The sequence below is a fragment of the Clupea harengus genome, chromosome 15 (assembly GCF_900700415.2).
Source record: "Clupea harengus chromosome 15, Ch_v2.0.2, whole genome shotgun sequence".
Lineage (NCBI taxonomy): Eukaryota > Metazoa > Chordata > Actinopteri > Clupeiformes > Clupeidae > Clupea > Clupea harengus.
Window position 1 is genome coordinate 22,788,280 of NC_045166.1, and position 19,524 is coordinate 22,807,803.

The following is a 19,524-nucleotide window of genomic DNA, read 5'->3' on the forward strand; positions in this document are numbered from 1 at the left end:
GTGCAATTTGTGATAAAACGACGAATATTTACAAATATGGCTCCAAGCATGGTATGGGAGTTGTAGTTTTTATTTTGTTTTGGCTGGAGCCACAGCAAGACAAGTTCGAGTCACTTTATTCCCTGCATCCTCGAGGTCCTGCTGCCACACTGAGATCGCCTGTGCCAAGACCTGGCACTCACATTTCTCTCTTAGGTAAGCGTAACTCCAAATATCGCAAACCAGTGCATAACAATGTTTATTATAATGACATAATATTTGTGTGTCATAGCAGTATTTTTTTGTTTACACATTTACAGCTGTACATAGTGTAATCAACTGTATTTGATTACAGTGTTTTGGTAGCAAAGCGGCAGATAACTACTTTAGGCTCTGAAATATATATATATATATATATATATATAGAATATGTATGTTACTCAAGCCATATGTTCATTAATGTTTTTAAACAGATTGTTGAATTTGCAGTCAAGTAATTGAGTGGCTTTAAGTAGATTAATAACTCATTAAATGTCTGTTTCTCAAGCTTGAAACCAAAGTGGATCAAGTGAGAGTTTGTTTTCGCATAAAAGTAGCAAAAGTAGCACCCCTTTCCTTTTGGATTAAAGTCCTCTACATAGCCTACAACACATTCCACCGGTCTGCCAAGAGGGAGATGTACTGGATACTTAAGAATCGACATGTATTACTATGCATCCTAATTTAAAATGGCCACACTTTTTGCTTTTTAATTGGAGTTTTACTTTTAAATGTACTTTTAATTAAAATGGTGGTAAAATATTTCAAAACCCAGTAACTGCTTGGCAGTTTCTGGGAAGTTGGAGATTATGTTAACCGTATAAAGAAATGTTTGGGTTTCATCAAGACTAAAGCCTTGATTTACACCAGACTTGAACTAACTGTTCTTAAAACGAGATAGAGTTGTGGATCCTGGTTTCATCAATCAGCAGAAATGTGTTGGTGCAAGAGACTGATACTGTCATCAGTTGTCAGAGCTCAAGTACAGAACCCTCTAAGTAAAGTAAACATAGGGCAAAAAAAAAGAGATTGTAGGTCATTGTGTTCCCAGTTGCAATCCCTTATTTGTTGAAATCACAACATTTTATGTCCCTTCTTTCTGTGTCTGAAGATATGCCCCCCTCTCCCCTTCTTCTTTCCCTCTCAAACCCCTCCAGGTTCCTCCCCATTTAAAACAGCTAAACTGGATATGGGTGAGTGGGACTTCCTTGGCCGGCTGCTAGATAAAGTGCAGTCCCATTCCACGGTGATTGGGAAAATCTGGCTGACTGTCCTTTTCGTCTTCCGCATCCTGGTCCTAGGGGCCGGCGCAGAGAAGGTCTGGGGCGATGAGCAGTCGGACTTTGTCTGCAACACGGAACAGCCGGGCTGCGAGAATGTGTGCTATGACGACGCCTTCCCCATCTCGCATGTGCGCTTCTGGGTGCTGCAGATCCTGTCCGTCTCCACGCCCACGCTGGTCTACCTCGGCCACGTGCTGCACGTGGTCCACATTGAGAAGAAGGTCCGCGCCCAGATGAGCAAGCAGATCCCAGATCAGCAGATGAACATGTTCCTCATGAAGAGCTACAAGGTGCCCAAGTACAGCAAGGACGACGGGAAGGTGAGCATCCGCGGACGCCTCCTGAGGAGCTACATCATCAGCCTTTTCATCAAGATCCTGCTGGAGGTGGCCTTCATCCTGGGCCAATACTACCTTTACGGCTTCACCCTAGATGCCCGCTATGTCTGCAGCAAGTCCCCCTGCCCGCATCAGGTGGACTGCTTCCTGTCCAGGCCCACAGAGAAGTCCGTCTTCATCTGGTTCATGCTGGTGGTGGCCTGCGTTTCGCTGCTTCTCAACGTGGTCGAGATGGGCTACCTGACCGTCAAGAAGGTCAAGGAGTGTTTGAACCGGCGGCAGGACTACACGGTCACGCCTATCACTCCAGTTTTGGAGCACCGGGATTTCAAGGCCAAGGACGAGGTGATCGAGAACTGGCCGAACAGGGAGGGGGAGCCGCAGAAGAAGGAGCAGGTGACCAGGAGTGTGGCGTCTGAGGACAACAGCGCTAACATGGAGGAGGTACACATCTGATCCAGCCTGCAACCAGGGCAGCCTCTGCAAACACAGGGATCTCCCATGCACCCTGGCCAGTGTAAACATTGGCTGAGAGGGGTCGCGTGTCTGGCTTGAGTGTGTCCAGGGGTAATGCCTCAGTGGCTTACAGTAGATTGTAAACATAAGCCTTTTTGGTTTTGTAGCAGCTAGGATTGCATAACAGCAGACATAACTGTTTTTTCTTTTTTTTTCTTTAGTTTTGTCCTTAGATAGATTTGTGTGCGGAATCTTGTGTGATGTATTATTTTCAAATAAAATTCACGTATTTGATTGACTATGAACCTTGAGTGTGTGATTTCACTTGAAACCTTCATAGGCTGTGCAAGTGTTATTATAGGGACTCTTCGTTCGTTACAGAGTCTGTTAAAGCACCCTGAATAGTGACAAGACTTTCGAAGGACATGAGTGAACCTCTGTACAGCACAGAGCACATAATTACTAATCCAAAGGTGCTGAAGTGAGTGACAGCTTGCTTAACCAATGCTTGCGGCCCAAAACTCATAAATGACATTCATTTTTCTGTTATCCTGCTGAGATAGAGAGTATAGATAAATACCAGTGGTTTGGCTTTATGAAAAAAAAAAAAACATACGTGCCCCTCTGTCAATCATTAACTGAATCAACTGAATGACCGGTGAACAACTGCGTTCAAAATCCAGCCTCTCTTTTGCAGATCAGACGTGACGGTTAGCCATATTCAGGGGTATTTCGCAATATTCACATGGGCCAAAAACTCAAGGTTCAACCCCAGCAGGTCATTAGTTGGGTTGAAGTTGTTCAGGAGGCAAGAGTTGGTTTCAGCTCAAGGTAAGCTACCAAAAATGTTACTTGTCTTATTCACTGGTAATTGAAGCTTGTTGATTTCTACAATTAAAGGTAATCATATTACTATTGACCGCTGACAATATGAAAATAATCTACAGAAAGAATATACTGTATATAAAAAAAGAAACTTTTGACTAAGTTTAGTGATGATTGTTCTTTTGTTGCTGTCTTGTTCTGTCTTTTCTCTAATTATCCCATAATAGTGGAGCCATGGGTTACCATTGTCAGAAAATATGTAATTTACAAAAGCAACTGTCAAAATCTGTTCTGATCTTGATTGATTGATTGATTTATTTATTTAAGCCTCGGAAAAAACATTGAGGAATAAGACCCTCATTTACAATGGTGCCGAGGGTACAATGAATAGTTAATACATTGGAAAATAAAATAAAGAAATACAATTAAAAAAAAAAATAAATATGCATATAAAATAGTACAGGAGTACAAGGGAACGATGATAAATAACAATTTTGAATATTCAGTAAAATACTATGGTTGAGTCAACAGTTACAATCATTGCACGAGAAGTCAGTTGTACATGTGATAAGATTTAAGAAGAATTATCTTAGTGAAATAAATGAGCACAACCGTAAAGATTTTTGGACCTCATTCCAGATGTAGGGTGCCTTATAACAGAAGGCTGTCTTCCCCAATTTGGTGTTATTCTTCAGGTTAAACACCTAAAAGGGATTTGTATGATGCTTTTATTGATACTGAGGTTTTTTTTATCTCTAATTCTTAACATTTTTGTGTACTGTAGAATCTTTCTATCGGTCTTCTATTAATATTTGAATATTAAAATTCAAAAAGTGTGTACTTTGGAACTGCTCTATCAGCTTTACTTGATATTACACCAACGTCTTTCTATTCTGTTTGTTTTTACATAGGAGAAACTGAACATCACAGAAAATGGGAGATCTAGGATTCCTTTCAAAGCTGCTGGAACAAGTCAATTTCCACTCCACAGTCGTCGGGAAAGTATGGATGACCGTTCTCTTTTTGTTCCGGATCATGGTTCTAGGAGCCGCGGCAGAGAGTGTGTGGTCGGATGAACACTCTAACATGGTGTGCAACACGAACCAACCTGGTTGCGAGAACGTGTGCTATGACTGGCAGTTCCCCATTTCCCACATCCGTTTCTGGGTGCTGCAGATCCTCTTTGTGTCCACCCCAACCCTGATGTACCTCGGCCACGCCATGCACATCATCTCCAAGGAGAACAAGCTGAGGGACCGGATCCAGAGGCATGAGGAGAACGTGAAGGCGCCCAAGTACACAAACGACAAAGGGAAAGTGAGTATCAGGGGACAGCTGCTGGGCAGCTACCTCACGCAGCTCTTTTTCAAGATCCTCCTGGAGATCGGCTTCATCGTGGGCCAGTACTACCTCTACGGCTTCATCATGGTGCCCATGTTCTCCTGCTCCAGGGATCCCTGCCCATTCACGGTGGCCTGCTACATGTCCCGGCCAACTGAGAAGACCATCTTCATCATCTTCATGCTGGCTGTGGCCGGCTTGTCCCTGCTGCTCAACGTGGTGGAGCTCTTCTACCTGCTCTGCTCCAAGTGTGCCCGTGGCCGCCGTAACCAACGCCTCCGCAACACCACCCCCCCACCCAGCTGGAGCCCTCATGCGGATGTGGACACCGTGGCACAGAACAACATTAACACGCACTTTACTGACGGCCAGAGCCTGGGAGGGAGCCTGGATGGGGCCAGGGAGGAGAAGAGGCTGATGGAGCGTCACTGAAGTTTATGTGAATGTGTGTATATGTGTTATGTACATATGAGTTATTCAACACAAGATGTCTTGAAGTTTTTATCTATTCTTGTTTGAGAAGAGACTTTATTTTTATCTTAGTCCCTATGATATCACTGAGATGTAAGACGATTGTTGGTATTAGTGTTAATAAAACCTTGTATTTTTGATTATGTGCTGCCTGTTGTAAATCAGTTTTAAGTTATTAAACATGTCATGTGTAAGTAACATTTTTGCACAGTATTTGTATTTACCTCACAAGACATGTCTGGAACATAAAATTTAGATCTGTATCAATTTGGAACTATCATGCTAGTTGTTGTTACGATGTAGAACTTGTATAAACATTCAAAACTAAACCTTATGGTGAACTGTGTAAGTTTGAAAGTATAATGTGGATCTTTGATACTGTTTTCAATAAATAAAACATCCAATATGAGTTCTGTTGTGAAGCCTTTTTAAATGAACATATGGAGATCAATCCACCTGAACATGGTCTAATAAATCTTCCAAACTTCCAAATAAATCAGTATAGTAGATACCTAAAATTAGAAGACAAAATTATGTTTAAAAACGTTTTTGTACGTTGATGTTTGTAATAATCAAAAGCTCAGATATATACAATAAAAATGGTGATCTGCAAATAAGCACAGCAAAGAAGTATATTTCATTGCAGGATATTTGTTTTCACACATGACATGCATTAAAATACATAGCTTTGCATGTAATAGCTAAAACACTTAAAGCATTATGGAGTGTTGGTCTAAAACTAGTTAACTACCTAAAAAGCATGCAAAAACATGGCAAATACTACCAACAGCACTGATGACACTGATAAAAGCTTGCTGACATGCAATATTGTTGCCAATATCGTGCTGTGAAGGCCTCTTTAAGTGTTCCTACCCAAACAACAGAACTACATATTGCATAGTGAGAATGACAGGTGTGTTAATCTAATAATTCACATGACCATATTCCATCAAATTTAATTTAAAGATGATGCCAAATGAAGTTGTTAATACAATACACATCTCAAAAAGTAGCAAATTGTTGCTTTAATAACTAATATTATAAAAACATATGACTATATACAATAATACAAATCCACTGTGATAAAAATGGGTTCTCTGAGAGGTATGTTCTAAAGGCCAGACCATTTCATGCGTTCACTAGAATCTAATTTTTTCGGATTTATTCGCAAAATTCTTGCTTATCTCAGCGCTGTCAGTCATTGACTAGTGTATGTACACATACTCTTGACACAGACCCTTTTCCTCGTGTTTCTGATTTATCATTTGTAGATGTCGACGTGACAGACTGCCTGTGCGCAGGACTTGTGTAACTTCTTAGGTAAAGTTCAAGGTAGACACCAGATACGGACATTTGATCATTCAGGCATCTGACTCTGCAGTGTGTGATTTTTGATGGAAGCAAGCAGATCATAAGGTAAGGCATTACATTTGCCTTCATTTCCTTCATGCCTTCTTTGCTTTTCTTACACCATATAGCTCCCGTGTCTAGGATACTTAAAAGGTGTGTCATTATAGTTGAATTGTTGACTAGATGTATTAATTTTACCTGTGTAGCAAAGAACAGACAGTGTAGAAAATGAAGATGACTGAGAGTCTGGGATAAAAAATATATTTTTGGCCATCAACAATTATACATTTTTTCTTAGGCTGTCATGTTTTTGCTGTTGAAGGTTTTAGAAAAGTGTTATGTATATCTTTAATTAGGGTGGCATGCACAGATTAGTTGTTTCAATGTACATGGTAAATTGTACTGTCCGTGTGGGTCTTGAGTTAATAAATGCTAACAAACATACAAATACTGATAGTTGTATGGTTTGTTCTAATGAAATGTTTTTTTCAGATGTTTCTCTTAGAGCAGAAAACTTGTTCTAGCATATCTGTTCAATTTCAAACCCATGATGTAACCCATGTAAATAGTTGTGATTATTTCACCTGAATATTCCAAAGACTATGTTAGGATGTGCAGCAATAGGATAGTAGTAGTATTAGGGCATTTAATTAGCATTTGAATGAGAAGGAGACAGAACCATCTAAGCAAACCTTATCTTTCTCCACATATCTTTATCACAGCACAGTATTTCTGTGTGAGCTATTGCCTGTGATTTCTTTCCTAGTTTCTCTAAATATTAATTTTGTTTCATAACCTTTTTGCTGTTTTCCTTCAGACAGGAAAGCCTAGGATATCAGACAAAATGGGAGAATGGGGATTCCTGTCAAATTTATTGGAAAAGGTGCAATCCCACTCCACCGTCATCGGGAAGGTTTGGATGACCGTTCTGTTCGTCTTCAGGATCATGGTGCTGGGGGCTGGCGCAGAGAAAGTCTGGGGTGACGAGCAGTCCAAGATGGTTTGCAACACAAAACAGCCTGGTTGCAAAAATGTGTGCTATGATCAGGCCTTCCCTATCTCCCACATTCGCCTCTGGGTGATGCAGATAATCTTTGTGTCGACCCCGACCTTGATATACCTGGGTCACGTCATACACATTGTGCACAAGGAGGACAAACTCAGGGAGAGGTTACAGAATGAAGCCGGGAGGCAAGGGTTGAAGATGCCCAAATATACGGATGACAAAGGAAAAGTTCACATCAGAGGCAGCCTCTTGGGCAGCTACATGACCAGCCTGGTGTTTAAGATTATTCTAGAGGTTGCGTTCATCGTGGGTCAGTATTACGTCTACGGCTTTGTGTTCGTGCCCCGGATAGAGTGCGAAGGGGAGCCTTGCCCCTTCAAGGTGGAGTGCTTCATGTCACGGCCCACAGAGAAGACCATCTTTATCATCTTCATGCTGGCGGTGTCCTGTGTGTCTCTGCTGCTGACGGTGGTGGAGATCTTCTACCTGCTGTGCAGAAATTGCAAGAAGAGGCCCAACTACAGTGGAGCGCAGCAGATGATCACTATGTCAGGTTACAGTGCAGGGAAAATGTAACATTGCACTCGACTTCAGTGGTCACACAAGAGAATGCAGGCCACGCAGACACAGTAACATTCATCACATAGTGTATTGAATGAGACAGTGATGTACGTCGCTTTGGACAAAAGCGTCTGCTAAATGACTAAATGTAAATGTAATGTAATGATTTACATTTATTTGTTTACCCAACTGGGTATCCAACAAAGGATTAATGTGGATAAGTACAGAATGGATAGAATGAACAAATTAAAAGTAGATTTATTTATTTGCTGTTTTTTTACCTCATGGGAAGTCTTGTTTCACATTTTTGGTTATCTGTTGACAGGTTTTGAATAATACTAATGGTCCTTGTGCATCACATGTCTGTTTTTCATTGAAGTAACACTTGGACATGGTTTTGTACCTGGTGGCATCAAGATTTATTTTGTTTATGTTGATAATATGATGAGACTGTTTAGAGAGGCAAGACTATTTAAAATTAAATTGTATGTGAAGCAAGGGGAAAGTCTTTGTTCCTTATGAAGGTCTGTAAGAAAAGTCACATATGAAGTCAAATATTGATTTGCCTAGCAATTTAGCCAACATTCAGCTGATTTCCAAATGGACTTTCACACATAAGTTTTTGTGCACCTTGTTGTCATGATCACTACTAAACAGTAATCATTAATTGTACATAAAATTTAACATTTCAAACAATTACTCAAATATTGAAATATTTAACAATGTTAATAGAAAATTGTGATGCAAATACATTGTTTTGTGTTTTTATATTTATAATATTTGTTTTGTCATTTGTCATTTCTTAAATAAAAGAACCCATTAGAGAAAGTTAGCACCTTTCTTCTTTCTTTGTCACTCATGATCAGATTATACTATGGTTACATCTACATTCCCATAGCTGTTCATACATTAGCATCTCACGCCATCAGTGTGTAGCGCCCACAAGTGGTGACACAATCGCAGCCATGGTTACCCAGTATACCCACCATACATTGGCTGTCTGATGGGAAGGTGACCCCCCAACACTTCTGTACTGACCAGATCCAAAACTACTTAGCTTAAGCGATTTCCAGGAGCTATAAGATGATCTCACTGCAGTCAATGAGTTCATTGTTATCATACTCATAATCTAATCATCCATGTGATGTTCTTTTAGAGTTTGAGTGTGTGCCTCATTTACTGCAGAAACTGTATCCTCATACAAATGGTGGCTTGAGACTTGGCATTTCAAACTTAAATTTTATACATTACAGATTTTTTTGTCTAAAACTAGCAAGCTATTTCACTGATTTTTAGTCAACGTATCATATCAAATACTTAGACTTCACTGATCCACATGAAACTTGGCATGATTGTAGACCCACATGTCTGATACGGAATATAAGGTTTGTGGCCCAAGGTGGGGGGTCCCTCTGTGCTAGCGCCCCCTGAAGTGGGGTAGGCGCGAAGCACTTTTTGGGCAATAGCTTTGGATTCTGGAAGGTGCATTACTCTAACTCATTACGATTCATGTGGAGTGGTTCTACCTACTGAATAATGTTCGAAGCTAAAACCTAGCACTTTACTAGCTAACATCTTGTGATGTAAAGGTTCAGACAAAATTTCAAGCTCTGCATCACTACCACATTCTTTGGACGCAAAACTAATTTGTGGAATCCATTCTCATTATCTCACTTCGTGCGGCAGTCTTATATTACACACCAATACGCGGCCCGTCTAGTTTGTTTCTGTGGCTCTCTTAGACTTTTCCTTTCATTGGCCAGTCTCAAGTATGGTTTTTCTTTGAAACTCTGCCTAGAGGGCCAGCATTCCAGAGCTTCTTCATTGCTGTTGTTGAGACTGGTGGTTTATGAACAAAGTGAAAAAAGTGTGATTTACTTTAAAAAAAAAAAAAAGGACATTCCTTATGAAAGTTCAAGCAGCCTTTGCTTTCGTGGACAGAATTCCTTCTATAACTTCTTGTGTCATAGAATGTACTGTGCTAAATCCCTATCGTACACATCTGTTGTTTGCCATTCATGTGTGGTGAACATCACACTGTCAAGGCTTTTTTTACTTTGTCACTTCACGTCAGTGGCGAATCTGACAGAATTTGAAATGCTTTCCTCAGCAAATTGATATCTGCGAGAACTTTATATGAATTAATTACACAGCATGACAGCCCTACTTAAAAAGTATACCTTCACCATGTTGCTTAAAAGTTTCTGACCCTCAGTAATGTGCACTTGTTTTGTTTTAATGGCATATTCTTCCCTGCTGAAGCCTGTCAGGGCCCCGGCGAATCTCAGGCTAACTAGCTGAACGTGCATGTCGTGCCTGTTTCACTTCATGCAGGCCCTTTGCAATGTTTGGGTAGATAACTCAGGCCCTTCCCATCGGATAGCTGCTCTGTCAACACAGCGTTAACAGATTTGATTATTTCTGTGTGGATGTGGTGAAAGATAAAGTCTTTGATACATGATGCAGTGTTTTCACTGTGGTGTGACAATCAGGAAACATGTCTTATCTGATGTTTGGCCAGGCTAGAGCCAACAGCATCCCAACTCCTTGGGTCAGTACGTGTTCTCGTGCAGCAATCACGTCACCACCAGACAAATAAGCCAAGGGGTCACTGTGTGGTCTTGTACAAGCAATCCTGAAGTATGAGTACATTCACATCTTAGATGTCAGGAAAGACTCAGTGGTTACAGTAATGAATGACTCATTAACATTGGTCGAGAGGTGAACAAATGAAGGTGAGAAAGAATGACGATACAACTCAACTTTGGCCTTGCCATACAATTCTGTTGGATTTCAGACATTTCTCACTCAGCTTATTAGCTTCAAATAGGTAGAGGAATTTCCTTAAAGGCACAGTGTGTAGTTTTGTAGTGGCATTTATGAGTAGAAGTGAAATATAGTATTCATAATGATGTTTTCATCAGTGTATACTGACCTGTAAATATGAATCATTGCGTTTTCGTTAGCTTAGAGGAAGCGGGTCCTCATCCACAGAGTCCACCATGTTGTACTGCCATGTTTCAGTAACCCATAATGGACAAACCAAAACACTGGCTTGTGATAGGGCTTTTTGTGTTGTTATAGCAATTGTCGGCCACCCTAAGTACTCGCAATTCAACAACCTTAACACTACATGCCACTAAAAACTACACACTCAAACTCTAAAAGAACATCATTACATTTACATTTACATTTAGACATTTAGCAGACGCTTTTGTCCAAAGCGACGTACAAGGGAGAGAACAGTCAAGCTAAGAGCAATAAATACTACTTTACATGAGAATTAGAAAAACAACGACCTAGAAAAAAGGAAAAAGAAGTGCAGGAATGTAACTGCTGAAGTGCAAGTTAAGCGCTAGTCAGGTGCCAGTTAGGAGGGGAGGTGCTCTCTGAAGAGTTGGGTCTTCAAAAGCTTCTTGAAGGTAGAGAGGGACGCCCCTGCTCTGGTAGTACTAGGCAGTTCGTTCCACCAACGTGGAACTACAAATGAAAATAGTCTGGATTGCCGTGCTTGCACGGACGGCAGTGCCAAACGACGCTCACTAGACGAGCGCAGCGTCCTGGGTGTAACATTTGCCCTTACAAGAGCATTTAGGTAGGTGGGAGCAGAACCACATCACATGGATGATTAGATAATGAGTATGATAACACTGAACTCATTGACTGCAGTGAGATCATCTTATAGCTTCTGGAAATTGCTTAAGATAAGTAGTTTTGGATCTGGTCAGTACATAAGTGTTGGGGGGGGGGGGTGGTCACCTTCCCACCAGACAGCCAATGTACAGTGGGTATGCTGGGTAACCATGGCTGCCATTGTGTCACCACTCGTGGGCGCTACTCACTGATGACGTGAGATGCTAATGTATGAACAGCTATGGGAATGTAGATGTAACCATTGTTGAGGTGTATATTTTCCTGCTTGCTTCACTTCATTTCCCTCGACACCCACCCCCAGGTTCTATCCTTATCCCAGCCAAAAACCAGATGGGTTGTGATCAAGGTTTCTGTGTGTTAAAAGGGAGGTTTTCCCTGCCACTGTCACCTTGGCAGGTTTAGGCCTTGGGCTTTGAGATAATGTCTATTATTAAAGGCACTAAATATAAATTATAAAAATATATATAAATGAATAAAATGTAATTGATTCCATAAAGTAACTGATGTGTTAAACCCATAGAAGTGAATGGGAGTAATGAGGACTGGAAACAGTGAACACTGTCAGCATGAACCGCCTCGTTATGTGATGTGTTTGTTTGTTATGTGCCATTGTGAACCCTGGACTGATGAACAGGGGTCGATCTGTGGGACAGCCACTTCTCTGTTTTGTCAAGTTGAACCCAGAGCTGATCATGTTCCATCCAAGCACTCATAAATTGTGCATACATGGAGAAGCCAGAGCTCCTATTGGACATCTACTCTTTCACTAAAGATTGCAACGGTACAATTCTACATGTGACTTGCCAAACCACCTTCAGGGACCACGGTGTGTATTATTAAACTAACAAATGAGTTGTTTGTAGGGTAAATGGATACTTGATGAAGTGGACGTCATGAGTCACATGAGTGCATGTCCGCTTTTCTTACCGTCAACAGAAATCATTGAGCAAGCACATTATAATTCAGAGCGAGGAGTGCCTTCTGTTGTTCAAAGAGGAACTGAAAGAAACAATATAAAAAAGAACACAATATACTCCACACTTGCAAGAAAGCATTCATTATTTTCCCAATGCTTTCATCATCCAATTAGAAAAGCTTGATTAGCATCTGAAGCCATAGCTATAGATGTCAGTCAATTTATTTCAACCACCTCATGGCGACTCTGTATATCATATAGCAAACATTAAACCTTGATGTTTATTGAATGCGACTGGTCATATTACATCTCATTCACAGGCAGAGCTCTGGGCTGTTAATGGTAGGAGCTGTGGATAGATTCACCTGCACCAACAGCTTTAATGCTGATGCCATCTACTGGTCAGGAAGTTGGGTACGGACTGTCCCATGTGTCATAGATGTTTTTTTCAAGGCCCAATCAATTGTGGGACAATAATCAATTGCTATTTTTTTGTGCTCTTTACGCTCCCGTTTTTGTGTTTGTTCACACTTGATGTGAACATGTAGGGAGGAAAAATATGTATGAACACATGGGAAACTGTACCTATTGAACCTATTAATAGCTTCTGAACTGAACTGAACCTATTAATAGCTTCACAACATCAAGTCATCTCAGATCAATTAACCAACTACAGTGCATTGTGTTAGTCTTTTTATCTTATTATTTATTTTTATTTTGATGAAAGAGGAATATCAACAGACATGCAATACCGTAGACATTAGATATTCTCTCTGGCAAATAAAAGTATGATGACATATAGATATCATTGATTGTCACACAAAATAATAGCCAAACATTTGAAGCATGTAATGATTCTTTGCATTCATTCATAAGACCTTTCTTCTTTTCATAAGACTATCCTCTGTGTGCTGATGCAGCCTTCCATCTCCAATGAAAGCACAAATCCAAACCTCCACAGACTATTACAGACAGACACCAAACAGAACCAGGAGCAAAATCAAGGCTTGCTGTGCTCACATTTTCCCTCCATTTTCTTCAGCCACAGATAGCATTTTATTGTTGAAAGTACAATCGGTACCAACCTCACACGGGCACGGGCAACAATATGTTGGTAATCTCACCCGATAGGACAGGCATCACCTATTCAACACAAGCGCAGTTCATTTAAGTTGTGTGGTGTCTGCAATAGTGGTCAAAATAAAGACCAGTCACAATCTCATAAATCAATCTCATATATCAGTCTCATAAAATATATTTAACTATCAATTTGGAACTCTGATAAACTTCTGAATAGAAGAAGTTGGCAGCATTCATTCTTGTGCAACATTAAATAGTGCAGCATATACAATCAAAGCATTTATCCACAAAATGATCAGAAATAAAACCCACAATATGTCATTTAACTTGATGTATGTAACTAATGAAATAAAGGAGAGTGTGTGTAAAAGAGAGGGAGTGTGTGTGTGCGTGAGCTTGTGTGCTCGAGTGTGTGCTGTCGGGTGTGCGCCAGAAAGAATGTGTGCGTGTGTTCGGCCACTGTAGTTCTGCGTGCATATGTTCCGATGAACAAAGGAACAAGCCTATGTGAAGCGCAAAATTTAAGTGTTCTCTTTGCGTGTGTGTGGTTACATTGAGGCCAATATATGTGTAATCTGTGTGATTACAGTGCCAAGTTAGAAGAGGAAGTTAGAGGAGGGAAATGGTTAGTAATGCATGCAAGACCCTATGTCTCTGGGAAACATAACTATCAATAACCCTTGTTGATGAGCCAAACAGAAGAGTGGATGAAAGAGATTGTAGCTCTGAAGTCGCCGTTGCTATGCAGTGTAGATCGGAGGAACCAGTCACTCCTTTTGTTCAGTTTGCAGAGTTCGTCGATTCGCGATTACTTGCTCCTGTTGTAGAGTTAACTAGCAGACTTTCTGCTGTAGCTGCTCGTGCTAAACCTGTTTAACCTCGTTAGCGGTGCGTTCCTGACTATCGAGAAATCTTAGTCAGTCGTTGCCGTACGACAAAGAGTTCGTTCCGGCAGCAGGTGAGAGAGCGAGGGCCTTCTCTTCCGAGCAGTCGGAGAAGAGAGTGTGCTCTCTAGGAGAGTGGGGTTAGGGAGTGCTCCAGTCAGAGTGCGGAGGGAAGAGAGACCGTAGGTACGTGACTTGTTGTTTTTATCCACTAGGTCAAGGGGCGTAGGTAGGTGACATCAGGCTATAGTTACAGTAATTGATTTGAAAAGAGCCTGACTGTTTACATAGGTTGAGGATTAAACCACATGCAAATTCCTGATTTCACGAATTCCAAGTGTGCCAACAATGTGAAAATCACTGTGCATGGCTGAGTTAATGAAGTGTTCTTCAGCCAAACATCTTGTGATTCAGCCTCTGCTGAAGGTTTTGTCTTTCTCTTCTTTGTTCTCGAATCCTATTAATCTGTTCTCATCTCATTCGTCTATTCATTGTTTTGTTTTTTTAGCTATTCTCTGATCTTTTTCTCAAGGTTGGGGTCGACACAAAGATTATCTGCATCACCCAGAGGCGAATGTGGGAGATAGGAAAATCGTTTTTGTACCTGGGCCTTTGCATGTCACAGATCATCTTGGACTGCTCATCGCTCCCCACACTTTCTGTGCGCCAACCCTAAGCACCATGATCCTGAAGACCAAACAGGATGCTCATTCAAACCTTCCAGATGACGGTGGAGTGGGACTGCACCTTGTTCAATAACTTGGAGAGAAATCCCCAGTCTCCCATTTCATCTGATTTTCAACAACGTTCTGCATGCAAACAGATTGAAAAATGTTTCCGTATTTACAGACTATGGAATTCGTTTTGATGGAACTGCAAAATAGCTATTCTACTGTTGTTCTGTATCATTTGTATCTTTAACATATATTGATGTTTCCTGCTCTGATTGGCTGTTGCATGGTGGTTATTGTGTGAGCATATAAATGCTCATATAGGGGACTGATGGAACTGGAAATATTGCTATTCTGTTGTTGTAAGACATTAACTCCTTATGTTGTATCTGCAACTCATTTTGGATGTGTACTCTGTCTGTTTCACTGAGACCTGAACAAGTGGCTTGTGAACCCTCCCCCCCCCCCCAGATAGGCTCCTTCCTGCTAAGACCCTTTGTGCCATGGTATCACCCCCCTCCCCCCATAGGTGAACCCCTCACCCCTTCCTCTTACCTAAAGGGTGTGGTCATCCCCTCTCCTATTGTATTCTACCTGACTGAAATGTATAAATGCCTACACATTCTGCTATCAGGTAGGCCTTGCTCTGAGCACCAAGCTGAGAGGGGGTCTCCACGCCGAAAATAAACTACAGAAACCTGACTTCAACTCTCCGGTCCCTTCTTCAACTTAAGCGTGCTTATCGATTCCGTCAGTTTCATGAATTAGGCTGTGAAAAGATAGTACTGCTAAACTTCATTAAACAGGTCTGACATAGTACGTAAATACAGTCATCTTTGCTGAAGTGTAGTGTCTTTGCAGAAATTGTGCACGCTACAATAACTTATTTCCATACAATTCATGTTGTCTTGTTCGATTCACAAAAAAGTCTAAATAAACTGAATGTTAATAGTTCAATCACTAAGACAAAGTAAGTTAACATCAGTTAACATCTCATTTCAAATAACATGACAGAAATTGTACTGGCCCAATGACCTCTTTATCACAAATGGCTTGCAAAAGCGATAAGGATGGTCACACCTCCCCTTGGTGACTCTCATTTGACCAAATGAAGGCTTCTTAGAGCACCAGATGCATCATCAAATCCATTGCACTGTGTCATCCCCTAGATGTTACAACACAGGAGCTCTACTCCACCTGCACGTACTTCATCAACTTCCTGTTTTTAGAGGGGACACAAGTTGCACAGTGTTCACATACATGAAGGTTAGAGGATTTGCAAAAAAAAATCAATACATATCATTACTAATACAGAGAGATTTATTTGATTTGTTGGTGAAATTTATAATAATAAATTATAAGGTGGAGCTAAAACTCATAGTTTTATATTAGAGCTATTTACATTTCCTCATTCAGCAGATACTTACACCCACAGTATGGCACAGATATAGACTCTTTGTATATATGTTCCCAGGGTATCAAACTTTGGGCGTTTTCAGCCCTTTGCTCAATCAGTTCGACTTGAAGCAGTTTGCACCTAGTGTTGAACCAGATGGATTGCAGAAACACAGACCCACATAAAGCAACTCATACCTGCAACACCTGGCTCTTGCCCACCTCACACATATGGTCATTAACTGGTGGTTGGTTGAATATAAAATTACATTTGGACCATTAAATCACTCAGTGCCCCATGCACAATAATTTCCAAAACCAACCCTCTAACTCTGAAACCATTTTTAAGAGTATGTTTAAGTGTGATGATTAATTTTAGACTAGTTTTATTACTTTATAACGATAACTCAAGTGTTTGACACACTGTTTGGCAAACTAGAAAATCTTTGACATTTGGCCAGTTCCAGGAAGTGACAAAAAAGGGAAATGTGAAAAAAGCCAATGGTTAAAATCAGACGTGTGTGGGGGATGTCAAAAGGCGTCCCCAGAACTGACTGAATCACTTGCTCATCTGACCATGTCTCAAGTGTTTATAAGACATCAGACATTTCTGTCTTGGTGTCCATTTCCAGATATAGTGCTTATAGTGCTGTCACTGACAGGTGATCAAGTGTGTGAGCTTGCTTTTGAACTCAGCAAGTCAACCAGGTAGGACTTATTTCATATTTCATTTCATAGCTTCCACAACTAGAATTTGATTAACTATATTTTAAAAACTTTTTCCTATCATTATCATGTATTAGGCTATGGTCACGTCACTGTTATTTCAGTTTTAACTACTAGGGGTTAGCCATATCATATTGTTCATGATTTTTCTTTTATACTAATACTTTTATAGCTTTTTTTTGCTTTTCTGACACAGTGAATAGCTTGGGATGCTAGTGAAAATGATAGGTGTGTTTCTTTCTCCTTCACATCCCAATATAACATCTGAGAATTTAATTAAAAACAGCTGCCTACAAAACATAAAACAGTAAAAACCTACAAAATGTTAGTAACATTTACTACAATTAGCCTTGTAAGATCTGCTACTAACAAAAACCTTTCGAGATTTGCAAGGCTATATGAAGAGATCCATGCTGCCTTATGTGTTTTACTAGTCAGAGGCTACAGCTATAAGAAAATTTTAAATGCTGGTTGTTCATCTCTTTGCTAGGCCTTGACCAGACAACATGGGAGACTTTGGGTTCCTCTCCAAGTTGCTGGACAAAGTGCAGACGCACTCCACAGTGGTAGGGAAGGTCTGGATGAGCGTCCTCTTCCTTTTCCGTATCATGGTCCTGGGGGCCGGAGTGGAGAGCGTGTGGAGTGACGAGCAGTCCAACATGGTTTGCGACACCAAGCGGGTCGGCTGTGACAACGTCTGCTACGACTGGAAGTTCCCCATCTCGCACGTGCGCTTCTGGGTGCTGCAGATCATCTTCGTGTCCACGCCCACGCTGCTCTACCTGGGCCACGCCGTGCACGTCATCCACAGGGAGAAGAAGCTGCACGAGCAGATTAGGAAGCCCGTGGAGGGCGTGGTGTTCAAGGGGCCCAAGTACACCGACGACCGGGGCCGGGTGCAGATCAAAGGCGTCCTCCTGCGCAGCTACATGGCCCAGCTTTTCTTCAAGATCCTCCTGGAGGTGGCGTTCATCGTGGGTCAGTACTACCTGTACGGCTTCTTCATGGACCCTAGGTTCGAGTGTGAGCGCTACCCCTGCTTTCATAAGGTGGAGTGCTTCATGTCAAGGCCCACGGAGAAAACCATATTCATCCTCTTCCAGCTAGTGGTGGCCTGCGTGTCCCTGTTCCTCACCATCCTGGAGGGATTCTACCTCCTCTGCAAGCAATTGAAGAAGAAAGATCACCACGTACGCCAGCCTGCCATGCCCTTGGCCATGAACTCCAACAGCATTCCAATGACCTGGCAGCCACGTGCAGACATGGCAGACGCCGTGAACCAGAACAAAGCCAATATGTCCTACGAGGGGGAAAAGCACATTTGATTGATCTCCAAAGGTGCATTGGACAGTTTTTTTTTTTTTTCCAAGTTGGAAAATGAAAACTTGAAAATAAGGCATTTAGTGATCTTCAAAAAGCTTGGAAGCTGGTCATCATCTGATAGCATCTCCTCTGCAGGATATAATGATTTATTTTGTATAAAGAAATGGTATTTCATATTTAAAGATGTCATCTCTCAAAAGGGAAATGTTACTTAAACTGAAACTTACTTCAAATATTACATACTGAAACTTACTCAAACTGATTCATGTTTGTTACTTGATGCACTTTATGAGGTAAACATCAGCACTTAAGACATTAGTTTCTGTGCTACTAACATGTTTTCTTAGGTTTCATATGGATTTTTATATCATTTAATACAAAGAGGAGACTCTCATGCCACATAAAAAGAGACTTTTTGAGATAAAGACCATCAAGTACTTGTTCTACTACTTTTATTGTCTTGTTTGGACCATGTCCCCTCTGCAACCATTCAGCAATAGGAGCTAACGTTCCAAATGGCATTTTAATCAGTGAACCACAGGGTGGCAGCACAACACACAGAGAGGTGAAATCCACGCAGGGCACAGAGCTTTGCACTTCTCAGTTCCCTCTCTTATGTGTTCATACTTCAGCACTGAGATCTATCCCTTAAAACGATCCCTACCTGAAAGACTTTTCACCCCATCTAAATGTCACGTGGGATGAGGTTTAGTTATGGGAAACATCCCAGAAAACACATGTAGATACAAATACAGACAGACAGACAGACAGACAGAAAGAGGAACAGGGAGAGAGAGAGGGGAATAGAGAGAGAGAGAGGGAGGGAGGGAGGGAGGGAGGGAGAGTAGCCAAAACTAAAGAGCTTCACCCAGTATAGCCTTTAGCAGATACGTCCGTGCACACACACGTGCGCCAACTTCCACTTAATAAAGAAACATGGTTCAATGTAAATATAGTATTACACTTCTAAACATGACATGTGTCCCCAAATACCTAACATCATCAACTACACAGTTGGAAGAAAACTAACAGCTCCATTTGAATAAATATTGATGCATTTGGTGAGTAGACATTTCTCTCAGAGCCAATTTTTTACATTGAAGTTCTTGTACTTTTCCTTTTGGATCAGATTACCACTGAATCATTGCTTCAAATGGGCTGACAGGATTTTCATTACCCAATGGCTTCAGATATAAAATATGTCTCTGTATTTACAGACTATGTGT

General features: G+C 41.0%; 4 protein-coding genes across 4 annotated transcripts; all 4 read left to right on the forward strand.

Moving 5' to 3' along the window:
* The first annotated feature begins 53 nt into the window (after positions 1-53).
* Positions 54-2,692, forward strand: gja11 (gap junction protein, alpha 11). Its single transcript, XM_012829360.3, has 2 exons — positions 54-195; positions 1,176-2,692. Exons 1-2 carry the CDS (start codon positions 54-56, stop codon positions 2,093-2,095), a joined length of 1,062 nt encoding a protein of 353 aa, XP_012684814.2. The 3' UTR covers positions 2,096-2,692.
* Positions 2,693-2,805: 113 nt separating this feature from the next.
* On the forward strand, positions 2,806-5,141 carry gja13.2 (gap junction protein alpha 13.2). Its single transcript, XM_012829260.3, has 2 exons — positions 2,806-2,926; positions 3,832-5,141. The coding sequence occupies exon 2, from the start codon at positions 3,854-3,856 to the stop codon at positions 4,691-4,693; it is 840 nt and encodes a 279-aa protein (XP_012684714.1). The 5' UTR covers positions 2,806-2,926; positions 3,832-3,853; the 3' UTR covers positions 4,694-5,141.
* Positions 5,142-5,989: 848 nt separating this feature from the next.
* LOC105901725 (gap junction Cx32.2 protein-like) lies at positions 5,990-8,477 on the forward strand. Its single transcript, XM_012829221.3, has 2 exons — positions 5,990-6,148; positions 6,900-8,477. Exon 2 carries the CDS (start codon positions 6,927-6,929, stop codon positions 7,662-7,664), a length of 738 nt encoding a protein of 245 aa, XP_012684675.2. The 5' UTR covers positions 5,990-6,148; positions 6,900-6,926; the 3' UTR covers positions 7,665-8,477.
* An 8,333-nt stretch (positions 8,478-16,810) lies between these two features.
* LOC116223847 (gap junction Cx32.2 protein-like) lies at positions 16,811-18,737 on the forward strand. The gene is made up of 2 exons (XM_031582034.2): positions 16,811-16,957; positions 17,466-18,737. Exon 2 carries the CDS (start codon positions 17,482-17,484, stop codon positions 18,298-18,300), a length of 819 nt encoding a protein of 272 aa, XP_031437894.1. The 5' UTR covers positions 16,811-16,957; positions 17,466-17,481; the 3' UTR covers positions 18,301-18,737.
* Positions 18,738-19,524: the final 787 nt, after the last annotated feature.